Genomic DNA, 14,510 nt, shown 5'->3' with positions numbered 1-14,510 from the left:
CCTACTTCCACTCTCTCTCAAAAATAAAAATTAAAAAAGAAAGGATATTTATAATAAAAGGGAAATTTTAATGTGAGACCAGAAACTATTGGGAAGAAAGCCAGAAATGGATCTACCAGGAACATAACATGAGATACTTAGTAGAACTGAACACTAAATATAGCTCTAAGTTTGCAGACAGTGGGACACAAAGGACAAACCCAGTTAGTCATATTACTTCCCTTGTTAAATAAGAGGCAGTGTATCACTTTTTGAAGTGATAGGTTGTTGTTGAAATTGATTTGTAAGGAAACTTTATCATGTGACATAATGGATTTCCTAAAGATGCCGAGAAGCACTTCATAAAATGATTTCTGCTCTCAGTCATACAGAAGCTAAGCCTGTAACAATAGGCCAACTCAGAGAAGGCGTGGGCTCATGAGACAAATGTGAGTCCTTTTTCTAACTCGGCTTCTTATTGCCTCTCAAACCCTGAACAGGTTATTTAACTTGTTCTCCAAGGCTCAGTTTCTTCTTCAGCTGTTAAAACTTTGATAACAATTGTACTTAGCTCATCAGGTTTAAAGAGCAAGTGATATATTGTACATGAAGTGTATAACAATTGATAACTCTTAAATTTTGCGTTTTGATTTTCTAGCTTAATAAAGAAATCACACTTAAAACTGCACAGCGATGAAAAATCAACTTGCCCCCGAGAATATCTTTTTAATGCTTTTTGGCTGGCACAAGGTAGCAGACATTTTAAGATACACTTTACTGATTCAGGTCTAAGCTATCTTATTTGTAAAAAGGTACAGAGAAGAAAGTTTTATTTAACAGTATTTGAACTTCTTTCCCCTATTTATTTCTTTTTTTTTTAATGTAGACCTTTTTTTTTTTTTAATGTTTTATTTATTTCTGAGAGACAAAGAGAGACTGCATAAGCAAGGGAGGGTCAGAGAGAAAGGGAGACACAGAATCTGAAGCAGGCTCCAGGCTCTGAGCTAGCTGTCAGCACAGAGCACGACGCGGGGCTCGAACCCACGAGCTGTGAGATCATGACCTGAGCCGAAGTCAGATGCCCAACCGACTGAGCCACCCAGGCACCCCTCCCCTATTTATTTCTGCCTGACATCTGGAATGTTTAAGGTAGTAGCAGAAGTTCTTTTGTCATTTGATTCCAGCCTAATTATCCATGTATTTTTATAAAATTTATTTTGGAATATTGAAGTAGATTTTAAAGGGAATTAGTTGTTAAATGGTAACCGATTATTGTAAAATTAAGAATCTTCACGTAAGGTGAGCCCTGCTGTCTCTGAGAGGGCGTGTGGGAAGAATGTGTTAACGTGCACACAGTGTTGGGTTTTTGTTGCCAAAAATTCCATGGCATCTTCCATCTTCTGTGAGGCCTAGTTCCATTGCAAGTTGACCAGATTGATAAGCATTCAGAAGGAATTTGTTTTTGGGGCGCCTGGGTGGCTCAGTTGTTTAAATATAGGAGTAATTTGTTTTTACATTCTGAAATTGAGAATGTAGCATTAGGATGCTGCTTTTTTTATATATATATAATTTTGTTTAATGTTTATTTGAGAGAGAGAATACACATGAGCAGAAGAAGGGGCAGAATGAGAGGAGAGAAAGAATCCCTAGCAGGTTCCATGCTGTCAACTCACAGAGCCCTTTGCGGGTCTTGATTTCCCCAACCAAGCCAAAATCAAGAGTTGATGCTTAACTGACTGAGCCACTGGGCGTCCCAGGATGTTGCCCTTTTATTTTTATTTTTATTTTTTTAATTTTTTTAATGTTTTATTTATTTCTAGGAGAGAGAGAGAGAGACAACGTGAGCAGGGGAGGGTCAGAGAGAGAGAGAGAGTCACAGACTGAAACAGGCTCCAGGCTCTGAGCTGGCAGTCAGCACAGAGCCCAACGCGGGGCTCGAACCCACGAACCGCGAGATCATGACCTAAGCGAAAGTCAGACGCTTAACCGACTAAGCCACCCAGGCGCCCCAGATGTTGCCCTTTTAAAAACAAAGTGTGTAATGCTCAATACTGTCCTCCTCTTCTAGATTTAGGGTTGGTTGCTAAATGAATTATTTTACCATGAGATTATAGAAATAGGTTTAATTGTGCTGATCATATTTATTTTCTTATTTGAGCTTTTAGAGAAATGTTAAACAATAAATTGTAAATGCTAACTACTTAGACCACCCAAAACAGTTTTCCAATCAATAATTTATTTTTTCAAATATATCATAAATCTCACATCCTTGTAGTACTCATAATAATTAAACTCACATTTCTTGAATGGCTAATCTTTGTCAGACACAATATTTAGGCATATTTGTATAGTTAGTATAACAATGATCCTTTAAGTCAGATAACAGTATCACCATTTTCAGATGAGAAAAGTATCACCATTTTCAGATGAGAAAACTGAGCTTTAAGAGAGTATGCATCTAAGGCCACGTGGCTAATAAGTGGAGAGCTAGAGTCTGAACCCAGATGGAAGTCTTCCCACATGGAAGACTTTCTGCTAGGCTGCATTAGGTGTCTTTGTGTCTCAGAACAGAAGGCTATGTGATGTAAAAGGTTGGGAGTTTTCCCGTGATTTTTAAGTTGACTTGCCATAGAACAATCAGAAGCAGTGTAGTGGCGGCTGCTGGCCATTTGAGTTTGGTTTAAAAACAGTCCAGTTTGTACCTGGTTGGTCATAATAAAAGGACACCAGATTTTCTTCAAGAATTTTAACTCTAGAACCCAGTATATATCTTCTTTTTATCCAGAAAGAAAGGCTTTCTTTTAAATTGCTTTTTAATTGAACATGGAAATTGTATGACGACTTTGACCAAAAGTACAAACCGCCATTGAATTGGTGACAAACTTGTTTTTGTGGACTGCTAGCCTACTTAAGCTTTGTTTTCCTCCTAAGCATTCTCTCCCTTTATTAAAGCGCTCTAGTAGCAATATTTGCTTAGCGTCTAATTTTGGTTTTGCTCTTGTGTTTTCTCTTTCTCTTGGTTGTTCCTTTCCTCTTCCCGCGGCACTGTGTTTGCTCTTTCCGTGCATCACCTGTGAATCCCCCCTGCGCCGACCAATCAGCTGTTGGTGAAGGGGGTAAATGAAACTCTGGTAGCTCAGAGGGTTGTTCCTGCTCTCATTACTCTCTCCAGTGACCCTGAAATGTAAGTGTCATCCCTGCCTTTTACGTTCAGCATCCCTTTCAAAATGTGCCTATCAAGAAATAACCATCAGCTTTTAAATTCATCGAAGAATGGGTTTTTCTCTTCAAAATAATAATATTGGATTATGTTCACTTGATTTTAAACTTCATTATACTGTTTACGTATCCTTTTTTTTTTAAGTCAGCCTTCACATTTGGAGGCCATGTATTGAAAAGAATTAATCGTGTTCTCAGTAAACCTTTACAAAACTTAAAATATGCTGATGGACTATTTCTTCCAAGCCGAGAAAGGATGCTCTGCTAATCTCACTAACATGTTGTTACCAGTAAGTATAGTGGCATGAACCAGAGGCTTAACGTTTTAATGTCTCGTATGGGTGACTAACCCAAGAAAGACCAATGAGTCTGCCTGCCCATCCTCAGTCACAGCTAACCCAGTTCTCATTCCAGTTTACCAAACCATTTTTTATTGCATGTTGACTGGTTTACAGCTGACTCTTCGAGGCATGAGTGAAGCGTTAGTTGACAAGCGGGTTGCTCCGGCCCTTGTTACCTTGTCCAGTGATCCTGAATTGTGAGTTCCACAGACTGCGACCTTAAGTTATCCTGTCTGTCTTTTTGAGCATTCTTCTTGGTCTGCTTTTTTTTTTAATTTAATTTGTCATTGCTAGAGACTAATACAGTATATTTACCTTATACTTAACTTTGATACACATTTTAATAATCAGCTTTTCATCTCCAAGAAAGTTTCAGTTTCTTTCTTTTTTAATTCTAACAGCTCTGTCAGGATTGCCACAATTCCGGCCTTTGGCACTATTATGGAAACGGTTATTCAAAGAGAGGTAGGAAATGATTGAAATTTATTATCTATGCACTGTTGAGGGGATGATACATTACCATCCGTGCACCCAGTGGCAGGGGGCAGGGATTATTATACCTTTTCTTATATCTCTTGGTTGTGGGCCAGAGGAATATCTCAGGATTTGAAAACATGATAGCCTTGCCCAAAGTATATTTTCATATCCTAAGGAAATGTCTAGTCTTTCTTCTCAACTAGAGAATTAAGTACAAGCCAACTCTTAGATGTTCTATTTTAAGCCTAGCTGAGTATTGCAGGCTCGAAAAATCCTTCAAACCAGATCTAGTTCCAAAGCCATCTATTATCCAGTAGACTCCTAGATAGTCTTTTTTTTTTTTTTTAATTTTTTTTTCATAGTTTTATTTATTTTTGAGACAGAGAGAGACAGAACATGAGCAGGAGAGGGGCAGAGAGGGAGGGAGACACAGAATCTGAAACAGGCTCCAGGCTCTGAGCTGCCAGCACAGAAACCGATGCGGAGCTCGAACCGACAAACCACGAGATCATAACCTGAGCCAAAGTCGGACGCCTAACCGACTGAGTCACCCAGGCGCCCCAACTCCTGGATAGTCTTACATAAATTCCTGGTTGCCAGTTTGCACAGATTTGAAGACAATTTGCCAGCTAACTTTAGGACCACAGACCTATCTCAGTTTCACAAATGGAGGCTAGAAGGCACCTCCATTCTCATAACTGTCATTGATGTGCAGGTCAAGTGGGCTGGTGTCCTCTCGTTGCAGCACACATTGCTGTGACAACCCCCTTGTCATGCCCACTTCAGGAGAGTATCAAGGTCTTTCTCCCTAACTTGTGATTTAGCTTCAAGTGTGTTAGGTTCTATCTGCAACATTAACTCTAAGACACTTCTCAAAATTAGTATCAGAATTTCATTCTTTATTATCAGATTGGACATGTTTTTATGCAAATGAAAAACCCTATAGATTAGAAAATAAATCATCTGTGGAAATATTATGTACCCACTTAAATGGAAATACACATTTTACCCCATAAAAGAAACACTATTTTATGAAATTCCTTTAGATTTTCTAATAATAAAAATTAAACAACTTTGTTACTATAGTGGGGAGAAAGTTTTCCATTTTTTCCTTACGTATTTCACTTGTGAAGCAACATTAAAAAGTATTCTGCAAAGCTTGCAGTCTTGGCAGAATTTCAACATATTCTTAAATCCTAAAATAAAAGTGTCTTTTAGGGAAATGTGAGTAAGATATAAGTCATTAATGACTCATTGCTTTCCGAAGGTGAATAATTGGGTAACTTACTATGATTGGTTTTAAGAATTGAAATTTAGATATAAAATCACTATACTGTTTTTCTCTAAATATTGTGGGATCTTTTGTTTCTATAGTTTTTAAGGGAATACTTACATTTCCTAAAAATAAAGAAAGAAGAATTAACCAGCATAAATAAAAGTGTGTTGTTTAATTCCAGGTTTCTACTGTCATGTTGCTATAAATCATTTGAACCCGTGGTAAACGCCATGTTAAATGTGTATCTTTCTCTTTAACAACTTTACTCAGTTTTTAAAATTCTTTGAAGTAACTGTAAAATATCTAATTTTAAGTTGCTGGAAAGAGTGAAAATGCAGTTGGCTTCTTTTCTGGAAGATCCTCAGTACCAAGACCAGTATTCTTTGCATACAGAGATCATAAAAACATTTGGTAGAGTTGGGCCTAATGCAGAACCAAGATTCCGAGATGAGTGTAAGTTGCATTTTTTACCTTTTTTTTTCTGAATTGTAATGTAAGATCAAAACCAGAAGCTCCTCCCAGGATCTGTCCTATATTAAAACCTCATACACTTTATCTTCTGTATACTGAAAGGTAAAAGTGAACCAAGTTGATTATTGTGAAGTGATCGGTAATATTACTGGGTGGGTTTTATGCTATACACTGGTGAAAAGTAACTCATGAACACTTTCAAGTCTTTTTTAAAACATTTTTAAATTACTGAATTTCAAAATACTATGCTGAGTTTTATTTTGAGCTTATTATTCTTATTTTTAAGGAAATTTTTATGTGTTCTCATCCAAAATATGCTTTTCTTGCATGCCATTCAGCTATGATCAATGATTTTGTTTTATTGCATAGCTTTTTGATCTACTAAATGATCTGCATGATTATCTGCTAAAGGATTTTCTCTAGTTTCTATAATACCTCTTTTACCGTGGGCCTCAGCCTTGATGACAGTAATTTCCTTTAGTGGCATCAAATCATCCAGTAATTATTACTCCAAAAGCATGTCAGTTATCACTGCTGTACTTTAGTCCTTTAATTTTTAGCAATTTGACATGCTCCAGAGAGGACCACAGTGGCTTCTTAGGTCATCTTGGTTCCTAGTACAAAACCAGATTCTCCCGTGGTCGGGTTGTCGCATATCCAGCGTGATATTTTTAATATACAAAAAATATTGTTAGGATTTGGACAGCAGTGTCCAAAAGGTCTGTCGAGGGCATGACAGAAACACTTATTAAGCTACAGAAACACGGTCAGGAGATTATGTTTTAATGAGTGATAATGTTGATAACATGAGGAGGAAATAGCAATATTTCACAATTAGTTAACAGGAAAAGTGTTGGTATTTTAGTTAGCAATAGGGATAGCTCCACATACTGTAACATCATTTTACAGATGGACCTAGTAAAAACTCTGTAGGTACTTTGACCAACTTTGTCAAGGATGTCATTGCTCTGAAGTGGAGACACTAAGTCTTGGCTCTCGGATCAAGGAATTGGCTAACGAGGCATTGAGTCTTTGGTGTGTGCCGTGTGGTCGAGTTAATAACTCTAGAACAGGATCTAACCTTTTTGGGTGCATTCAAAGAAAAGATTTATGCATCACAGAGAAGAAAGACATTTTCTTTTCATATTAGTCCCAAAATAACAAAGGTTGGCTTGAGAAAAGTTTGAGGATAGACATTTCCACTGTTTGAATGGATATAATAAACCAATAATAAAATAGGTATAATAAAGTTTACTTTAAAACTTTACCCTGAGGAATTTAATGTTCTATATTAATAAGGCTAGTGGTAAAGTAGAACCCATATTGACAAGGATGCTGTACTGTTGTCCATCTGTTTTTTGTAGACAGTCACTGTTAGAGGAGTTTAGAGGAAGGACAGAGAATTGTTGCGTTGTAGTATCTTCCTTGGAGTGGCATTTTGGATATTTGTCATTCTGGGTTTTTTTAGAGAATAGAGGACAGTGGCTCATCCAGTGGCCTTTTATCTTTCCCAGCTCTTAATTATCACAGGACCTTTTGGTCTTGATTTTATTTCAAGGGCCATTGGTTTAATCTGGAGCACAATGTGGTCTTTTTGTTGTTTGTTTTGAGCTTTTTTACTTTCTAAGGTTCTCTGAAAATGTTCAGTCATGTGCTGATGATTTTCTAACATGGCAGTTTTACATTTCAGGTTAGTTTTTTTTAGAAGTTCTTTATTTCACTTCTGAGTCCATTTACAAAAATAGAGGTTAAGATCCCCTTTTCTTTGGCTGTTGAATCTACCCCAACTATTTTTTTAAAGTTTATTGAAATCTATTTCTATAAAGTCTCCTATTGATTTCTGTCTGTTTTGTCTGGAGTTTACACTCTGTCCAGTCTGTCCTTAGGACAGAGGCTTCTGAAATGGCCTACCTTATGTTGTGCATTTCCTGTTTTCCTTGCCCATTGAAGGTCAGGTATAGAATTATGCGTATCCTGGTTATTAAATCTTTTAACCACTTATATCCATCTGAGAGATTATCAATTAAGTAAATCAATTGCTACAAATGTAATAGCTGGGATAATATGTATATAATGAAACATTGAATTCTTATAATAATTTGTGTCTTATCTTTTGAGATTTAAGAGAATCTTTAATTATAGCCTTTCCTTGGCTCTAGAGTTTAAAGTAACTTCTATAACTTTTTTTTCTAGTTAAACAGTTTTCAGGGGTTGTTATGCAGTATGGTTATTGAGGTTCTGAGAAAAACATGAAGGAAAGGATTGCTTATTTAAGCAGTCAGAAAAGGAGCAGAAGGAAGAAATAGGCCATGTGTCCATAGACAAAGAAGTTCAAGAAACCGTCTAAAGATTTGGGTAGAAGTGAATCTCAAAAATTCTCTAGAGAGACTTAGAGCCACCATTTTGTTGAGGCCTCAGCATGCAGGTTAGTGACTTGGAGTTTCAGTGAATTCAGGGAAATCAATGAATGGAGTTTTTTGTCTCCTAATTTTCTTCTAGAGCTCCTCTTAAGTATGTTGTTATTAATTTTAATAAGTCAAAATTCCCTAAAAATGGCCATTGGTATTCTAACTTTGTGGGGAGTTTTTGCCATTTACTAACGTAAGTATAAAAGTTGTGATTATATTGTTGGTTTATTGAGGAAGCAGGAGATTTTTCTAGGAAGAGATGGTGGCTTTCACATAGACAAACTCAGTGCAAACATGAAAGAAGTCACTACAGTTGGTCAGAAGCCTGTGCTTAAGGTGTTTTGCGATCGCCAACCGAGCAGAGTGGAGAGAGGAGTCTTGTGAGCAACAGTTTGCTAGTCACTGACCCTGGAACCATTTCTTTAAGGAACCCTGGTTTTCGTGGGAACTGGTATTTAGAAGACACCATGTCAGGCACTCGAGGTGCTCATTGCTATTGAATGGGATGCTGTTTCTTGGGCCATCACTTTTATTTTAGTCGTAGGTTGTCTGTATTTTTGAAATTTTACATTATTCATTGAGACAGGTGATATTGTGAGCCCTTTGAGTGGCTTGAGCCAAACCACCAGTGCTATTTGACATTTGTCCTGCTAAGAGTTTGAGAAACTAAAGTTAAGAATTCTTTTTTGAAGGAGTAAAATAATTTGGTGTTGAAGAAGTGTACTATATTTATCCTTTGTTTAATAGCAATGGTAATACCTGATTTTTATAAAGAAACTTGTTTGTAAAGATGATAATAACACAAGAAGTAGATTATTTACATTTGCTTATTTGGTTTTCATCTTTCAAATTAGGAAATGTAATTTCAGTGAGGCCAGATGACCTGCACACAGCCTCATAATTAGGTTATAGTGCCAGTGCTGTCGTCTCTTCCTCCCAAATGTTTTTATTCTGAAAAACATGCTTTCCTCTCTTAAGAAAAAGCAAGTAAAGGATGTGGGTAATTTTTTGAAATCATCTAGAAATTAAAGTGAAATTTTATAAATTTTAAAATGAAAAAAAATTGTTTAATGTATGAGTGTGGTGTGTGCAAGGTGTTAGACAAAAATCTAAACTTCTTTTTCTTTTTTCAGTTGTTATACCACACTTGCATAAGTTAGCCTTGGTGAACAACTTACAAATCGTGGACTCGAAAAGACTGGATATTGCCACCCATCTTTTTGAAGCTTACAGTGCACTTTCCTGTTGTTGTATCCTTGCTTTATAACCTGTATCTATATTTATAGGACCAGTCTTACAGTGGAACCTCCATTGCCAACGTTTGGAAAGTAGTATTTTATCTCTTCAGCTTACTTGTGTAATGATTATAGAAAATTAAAATTTTGATTTGACTTGCCCCACTCGTTATTCTAGCTCTCAGAATTTTAAAAGATCGTCTTAGGTCCTCTGTGCTTTTATGTTTTGTAACTTTGAAAACATTGACTAAATTTTTGTCTACATTAACTGGCTGTGTAGCTGAGCAAGAAAGGATCATAGCTGAGGCTTCTGTTCATCAAAAGGAAGCCTTGTATGTGTCCTGGCATTTGGGTACTGTGCCAACATGGGTGATTATCTCCAGTGATGGTAGAACTGAAGGCAAACTCAGAGTCCCTGGGGGGCTCAGTCAGTTGAGAGTCTGACTCTTGATTTCAGCTCAGGTTATGACCCCACGGTTGTGGGTTTGAGCCTCACTTCAGGCTCTTCATTGAGCGTAGAGCCTGCTTAAGATTCTCTCTCTCCCTCTCCCCCTCTCCCCGCTCACACTCTCTTTAAAAAAAAAAAAAAAAAGAAAGAAAGAAAAAGAAAAAAAAAAACCTGAAGGAAAACTACAAGATCATCTAACCCATGTCAGCTACTACATTTTATAAATGATTAAACTAAAGCTTAAAGACATTAGTAACTTCTATTGTTTTTATAGTTAAAAGCAAAACTATGACTTAGAACAAAGAACTTTAACTGTCCCAGAACAGGCTCTCTTTACTATCCTATGACTAGTAAAATAAAACCAAGAAGGAAGCAAAGATAAAGATGAGCACAGTGAGCTACAGCTTCTGTGCTCACCCATGAAAAGGCAGGCGAGGTCAAAAAGAGGAAATAAGAGATTGAAAAAGGATTGAAAGGCTGAATACTCAAACAGACTATAAAAGCACATGCTCGACAACATAATCAGAGAATTCTGATTAAAACAAGAAAAATGGCAGTAGAGAGAGGTTCCTAGGAGAAAATAGAGGGCAGAGAAAGAGTTACATTGATATTTATGGTTCCATATTGTTATATGCCAGTTTGAAGTAGTAAGTAAAGTGAACAAGTAATTTTAAATAACGTAAATATGTTCCAAAATACCACTGATTCCTGTTTTGGTATATATCAGTTCATTGGCACTGGATTCTTGCCTGGAATGTTCCAATGGGAGATTTTGTTTTGAATAAATCAAATAGGGAAAGTAGAAACATAGAGCTATCTGTTAAGGAGCTATTTGTCCTTTTAGAAATGTTAAAACTTGAAGTTCAATGCACAGTTGAGAGCATTTTATTTTTAGGAATTAGTTAATATAAATTATCTATTCATGTGGATGACATAAACCATGTTTTTTATAATGCAAATTATAAAGTGGCAGAGACAACATATTTTGGTAATTTTTTACTTCAACTACCCATATGTCTTCTACAAGTTTATTTCTACTAAAAGGAGAACTTACCATTATTCTTGATTTATCTTGTTGGCATTTTCTACTTAGAGAAAATAGAGGAAATAAAAAGAGGAAGTGATATTCTGATTTAGTAAGGAACAACTCTTTACTAATGGAGAAGTGACAAGACCCTTTCAAGAAAGTAATAATGGCATGTCAAAGAAAGAAAATATTGCTATGTTATACCTTCCCTAGACTTTGTGAAAATAGATGTTTAAAAACTTAAGCAAAAAGTGAGGTATAATCTTATATGGCAGAGAGTTCCTAAAGGAGTACGCCTCAGGGGAAACCGGAAAGTCAAACAAAGATCAAAAATTGTGGCTGAATAAAACCAAATATTCCAAGTGGGCAAGGCAGTAGTTTCTAAAGAGCATGGAATCTGTATAGAAACATTATTATTGTGTGTTTAGGAATGTACACACTATAGAGTAAATATAATGAAATCTTTACACCAATATAGTAAGGGGAAGAACATCTTAACAATAGGCCTTGTTCAAGTACTAAATGTGTGTGTTCTACATGAGTCATAACTTGTGTCAACAGAGTATTGTGGCCACAATAAAATCACATTGTCCTGTGATCCAAATCTGGTCTGCTGTTCCATTGCGTTCTGACCTGATAGAACACAGGAGTATTGCTCTCAACATATTTTCATAAGGACATGGAAAAACTGTAGCGTTTAACATTATGTATAGTAATAAGTGAAAAAATTATGTTTAAAAAAAAATTCATAGGAATTTAGAAACATGTAACCTGGAGAAGAAATGGCTTGGGGATGAAAAGGTGATTCAAAAATTATTTTATTTTCTTTTTTTAAATATTATTTTAAAGCCTATGTAGAAGAAGGTTAAGCACACTGTGTAACTCAGGTGTAGAGCCAAAGCTAACAGGAAGGTTACAGAGTCTGATTTTATTTATAAGAAAAACTTTATAATTTAGCTATTAAAAATGGAGTGATACCACTTATGGAACTATGAATGTCCTATCACTGTTAGCACTTAAGAGGCATTGTGGCCATCATTCACAGACGAGGTAGAGCTGATTCCTAATATCAGACAGGATGAAATGATCTCTAACTTTCCAACCCTTAACAAAGATGTGTGATTCTACAGGGAGAATGTAGAACCAAACAGTAAGTAGAAAGAGAGGAGGAGACTTAACCCTTTACCAGCACATAAGGCCATCTTCACCTTCTCAGTCCGTATCCATATTTCTCTAGATCAGACTCTTGACTACCAGTTGAAAGGTCACTCACAGTGACGTTTTGGCGGTATTTTCCCCATATCTAGAAAACAAAACTGTATACCCAATATGTTGTACCCCTCTCTGACTATAGGGATTGGTTCAACCAAATGTCATCTATATTTTTAGTACTTATAAATATAAGGCACTTGTTACAGGACCCTTGTTTACAAACAGCTTTTATTTATTCAGAACTATTTTTTCAAGGTTATTTAAATCATAACTATATTTTTAAGGTAAAAGTTACATGTTATACTTGATAATTTTTTTTTCCCAAAAATACTAGTAAACTCACTTTTTTTTTTCTCTTTTTAGACAGAGTGTGAGCAGGGGAAAGGGACAGAGGGAGAGAGAGGGAGGGAGGGAGGGAGGGAGATTCTTAAGCAGGCTCCATGCAGAGCACAGAGCCCAATGTGGGGCTTGATCCCACAACCCTGGGATCATGACGTGAGCCAAAATCAAGAGTCAGACACTCAACCAACTGAGCCACCCAGGCACCCCTAATTAACTCATCTTTATAAAGGAACTCATTTACTGGCATTTTTCTCCTTAGTATGATATAACATTAAATAACTATTTTTAAATGGCCAACAACTATGATAAGGTGAGAATATGATGTTAACAAAGTGAATTGTTTTCTTGAGAAATGCACCCTCTTTCTTACTCCCTTTGAATGTCAGAATAATTAATAAAACTCAAAAGTAACAGGGAACATAACTAATACTAACTTTATATTATTACAGCACAAGTTCTCTTACCCAATTTAGTTAGGACCAGGTCTGTTTAATAGGATGGTTAAAACAGGACATCAAGAAAATGGTGTACATAACTTATTTTAACTTAAAATATGTATTTTCTTTACCAATCTTTTGATGTAGAGCTGAGGCATTTCTTCTGTGTGTGAGTCTGCTGAATTAAGTATCATCTTTCTTTAATAAACCCCATCCATAATGTAATTGTGATTTTCAGTTTATGTTTCTTTAAAGATGATCCGGAAACATTTCTGATATGGGTGTAGACCTTTTTCAGATTTTCATATTTTTCAGAATCTTTTACAATTGTTTAATAAATGCGTCATTAAAACAACCACATTTTAAGCGATTGGCATTTACCATTTTTTCCTAAACTTTTCAACTTAGTTTTCATGGAAACATTAATTTTCATTTCATACTATTTAAACATCCAATCAAATTACATGACTTGCAGTTTACACTCATTTCTCGTGTCTACATGACATGTAATTAAATTATGTAGTGTCATAATTAATCTATACCACTGATATAAGGGATTTGTAGGAATTAACACAATTGACTCTTGATAAGTAACTCAACAAGTGAGAATCATGCTTGAGGGAAGCCTGTTAGAGCTAAGTGATCTGCATGCCTGAGGCATCATTGTTAATATTCTCTTGTTCTGGTGGAACATACCAGTTTGTTTGTTTTTGTTTGTTTTTAATTCCCTTAACTGCCTTGTCTCAAGTCATTTCAGAGGATTTAATGGTTAATCACTTTTTACCTGGTCTCAGATGTTTACGGACCGACATGGAGCATCTTTCCCCAGAGCATGAGGTGAGCTCCCATGTGATTAAGCCACTGAGATTACCCTGAGGCGTGAGTAGGATGTGCTGTGCTTCACTGTTTTAAATATATGTAGTGTAATTTTATGGATTTTTATGTACTGGTTAGGAGATCTTGAGAAACCCCTTTAACATCTTTGATCCTCTGTTTAATCCTATACAGTAGGGATAACATACTTTCCTTCACTGAATATAATGAGAATCTAATGAGCTAATGTACATGAAATGCTTTTTAATCTATAAAAGGCTATACAGTTTTTATCTCTGACAGTTCACTTTCTTAGGAGGAAAGTTTCTGTTTTCTGTCTCAATTTCCTCAAAACTCTTTTATTCTATTTGTCTTCTTGTTGCCTCCAAAACTCTGTTTATCATTTATTTCCTATTCTGTATTTTCAGCCTGTTTATCTACCCATTACCATGGTAGGTTTGATTTTTTTTTCTATTTTTCCAGCTTTTTACAGAGAAAGCTTAGATTATTTAAGCTTTTCTGATGCTTAAATTTAAGACTAAGTGTATCCCTTGAGATACCACCTGTGCGTTTGCTGCATCATATCTTCATGATCATTCAAATTAGATTCTCACTTCTATTACTTATTGATCTCTGAGTTTTGTTAATAAGGTAAATTAAGATTTAATTCTCCTTTGTTTTTATCAGTTTTTTTGTGCTCTTCTTTTCTGTTAGCAATTGAAACATAAAATTATGATTGGGAATTATCTATTTCTCCTTTTCATTTTTTGAATCTCTGCTTGGCATGTTTTATAGATACCCTTTATCAAGTCAAGGAGGTTCCCT

At 35.9% G+C, this 14,510-nt stretch overlaps 1 protein-coding gene across 4 annotated transcripts in view; it reads left to right on the top strand.

The window, feature by feature from the left end:
* The window catches only part of RELCH (RAB11 binding and LisH domain, coiled-coil and HEAT repeat containing), a 112,374-nt gene that overhangs the window by 85,029 nt on the left and 12,835 nt on the right, over positions 1 to 14,510 (top strand). For 2 of the 4 annotated variants that reach the window (XM_039230517.1, XM_039230515.1), the window contains exons 23-27: positions 3,081 to 3,163; positions 3,941 to 4,004; positions 5,607 to 5,745; positions 9,305 to 9,421; positions 13,621 to 13,709. In XM_039230517.1, coding sequence (XP_039086448.1) covers positions 3,081 to 3,163; positions 3,941 to 4,004; positions 5,607 to 5,745; positions 9,305 to 9,421; positions 13,621 to 13,709 — 492 coding nt within the window. Of the gene's footprint in view, positions 1 to 3,080; positions 3,164 to 3,653; positions 3,737 to 3,940; positions 4,005 to 5,606; positions 5,746 to 9,304; positions 9,422 to 13,620; positions 13,710 to 14,510 lie in introns of those variants that run through there. The other 2 variants (XM_039230516.1, XM_039230518.1) reach the window with 2 other exon arrangements.

This window comes from Hyaena hyaena, unplaced genomic scaffold, assembly GCF_003009895.1.
Source record: "Hyaena hyaena isolate Hyena2069 unplaced genomic scaffold, ASM300989v1 scaffold_47, whole genome shotgun sequence".
In the NCBI taxonomy this organism is placed as follows: Eukaryota; Metazoa; Chordata; class Mammalia; order Carnivora; family Hyaenidae; genus Hyaena; species Hyaena hyaena.
Note: the sequence above shows the minus strand (reverse complement) of the source record. Positions and strands in the feature narration are given on the sequence as shown.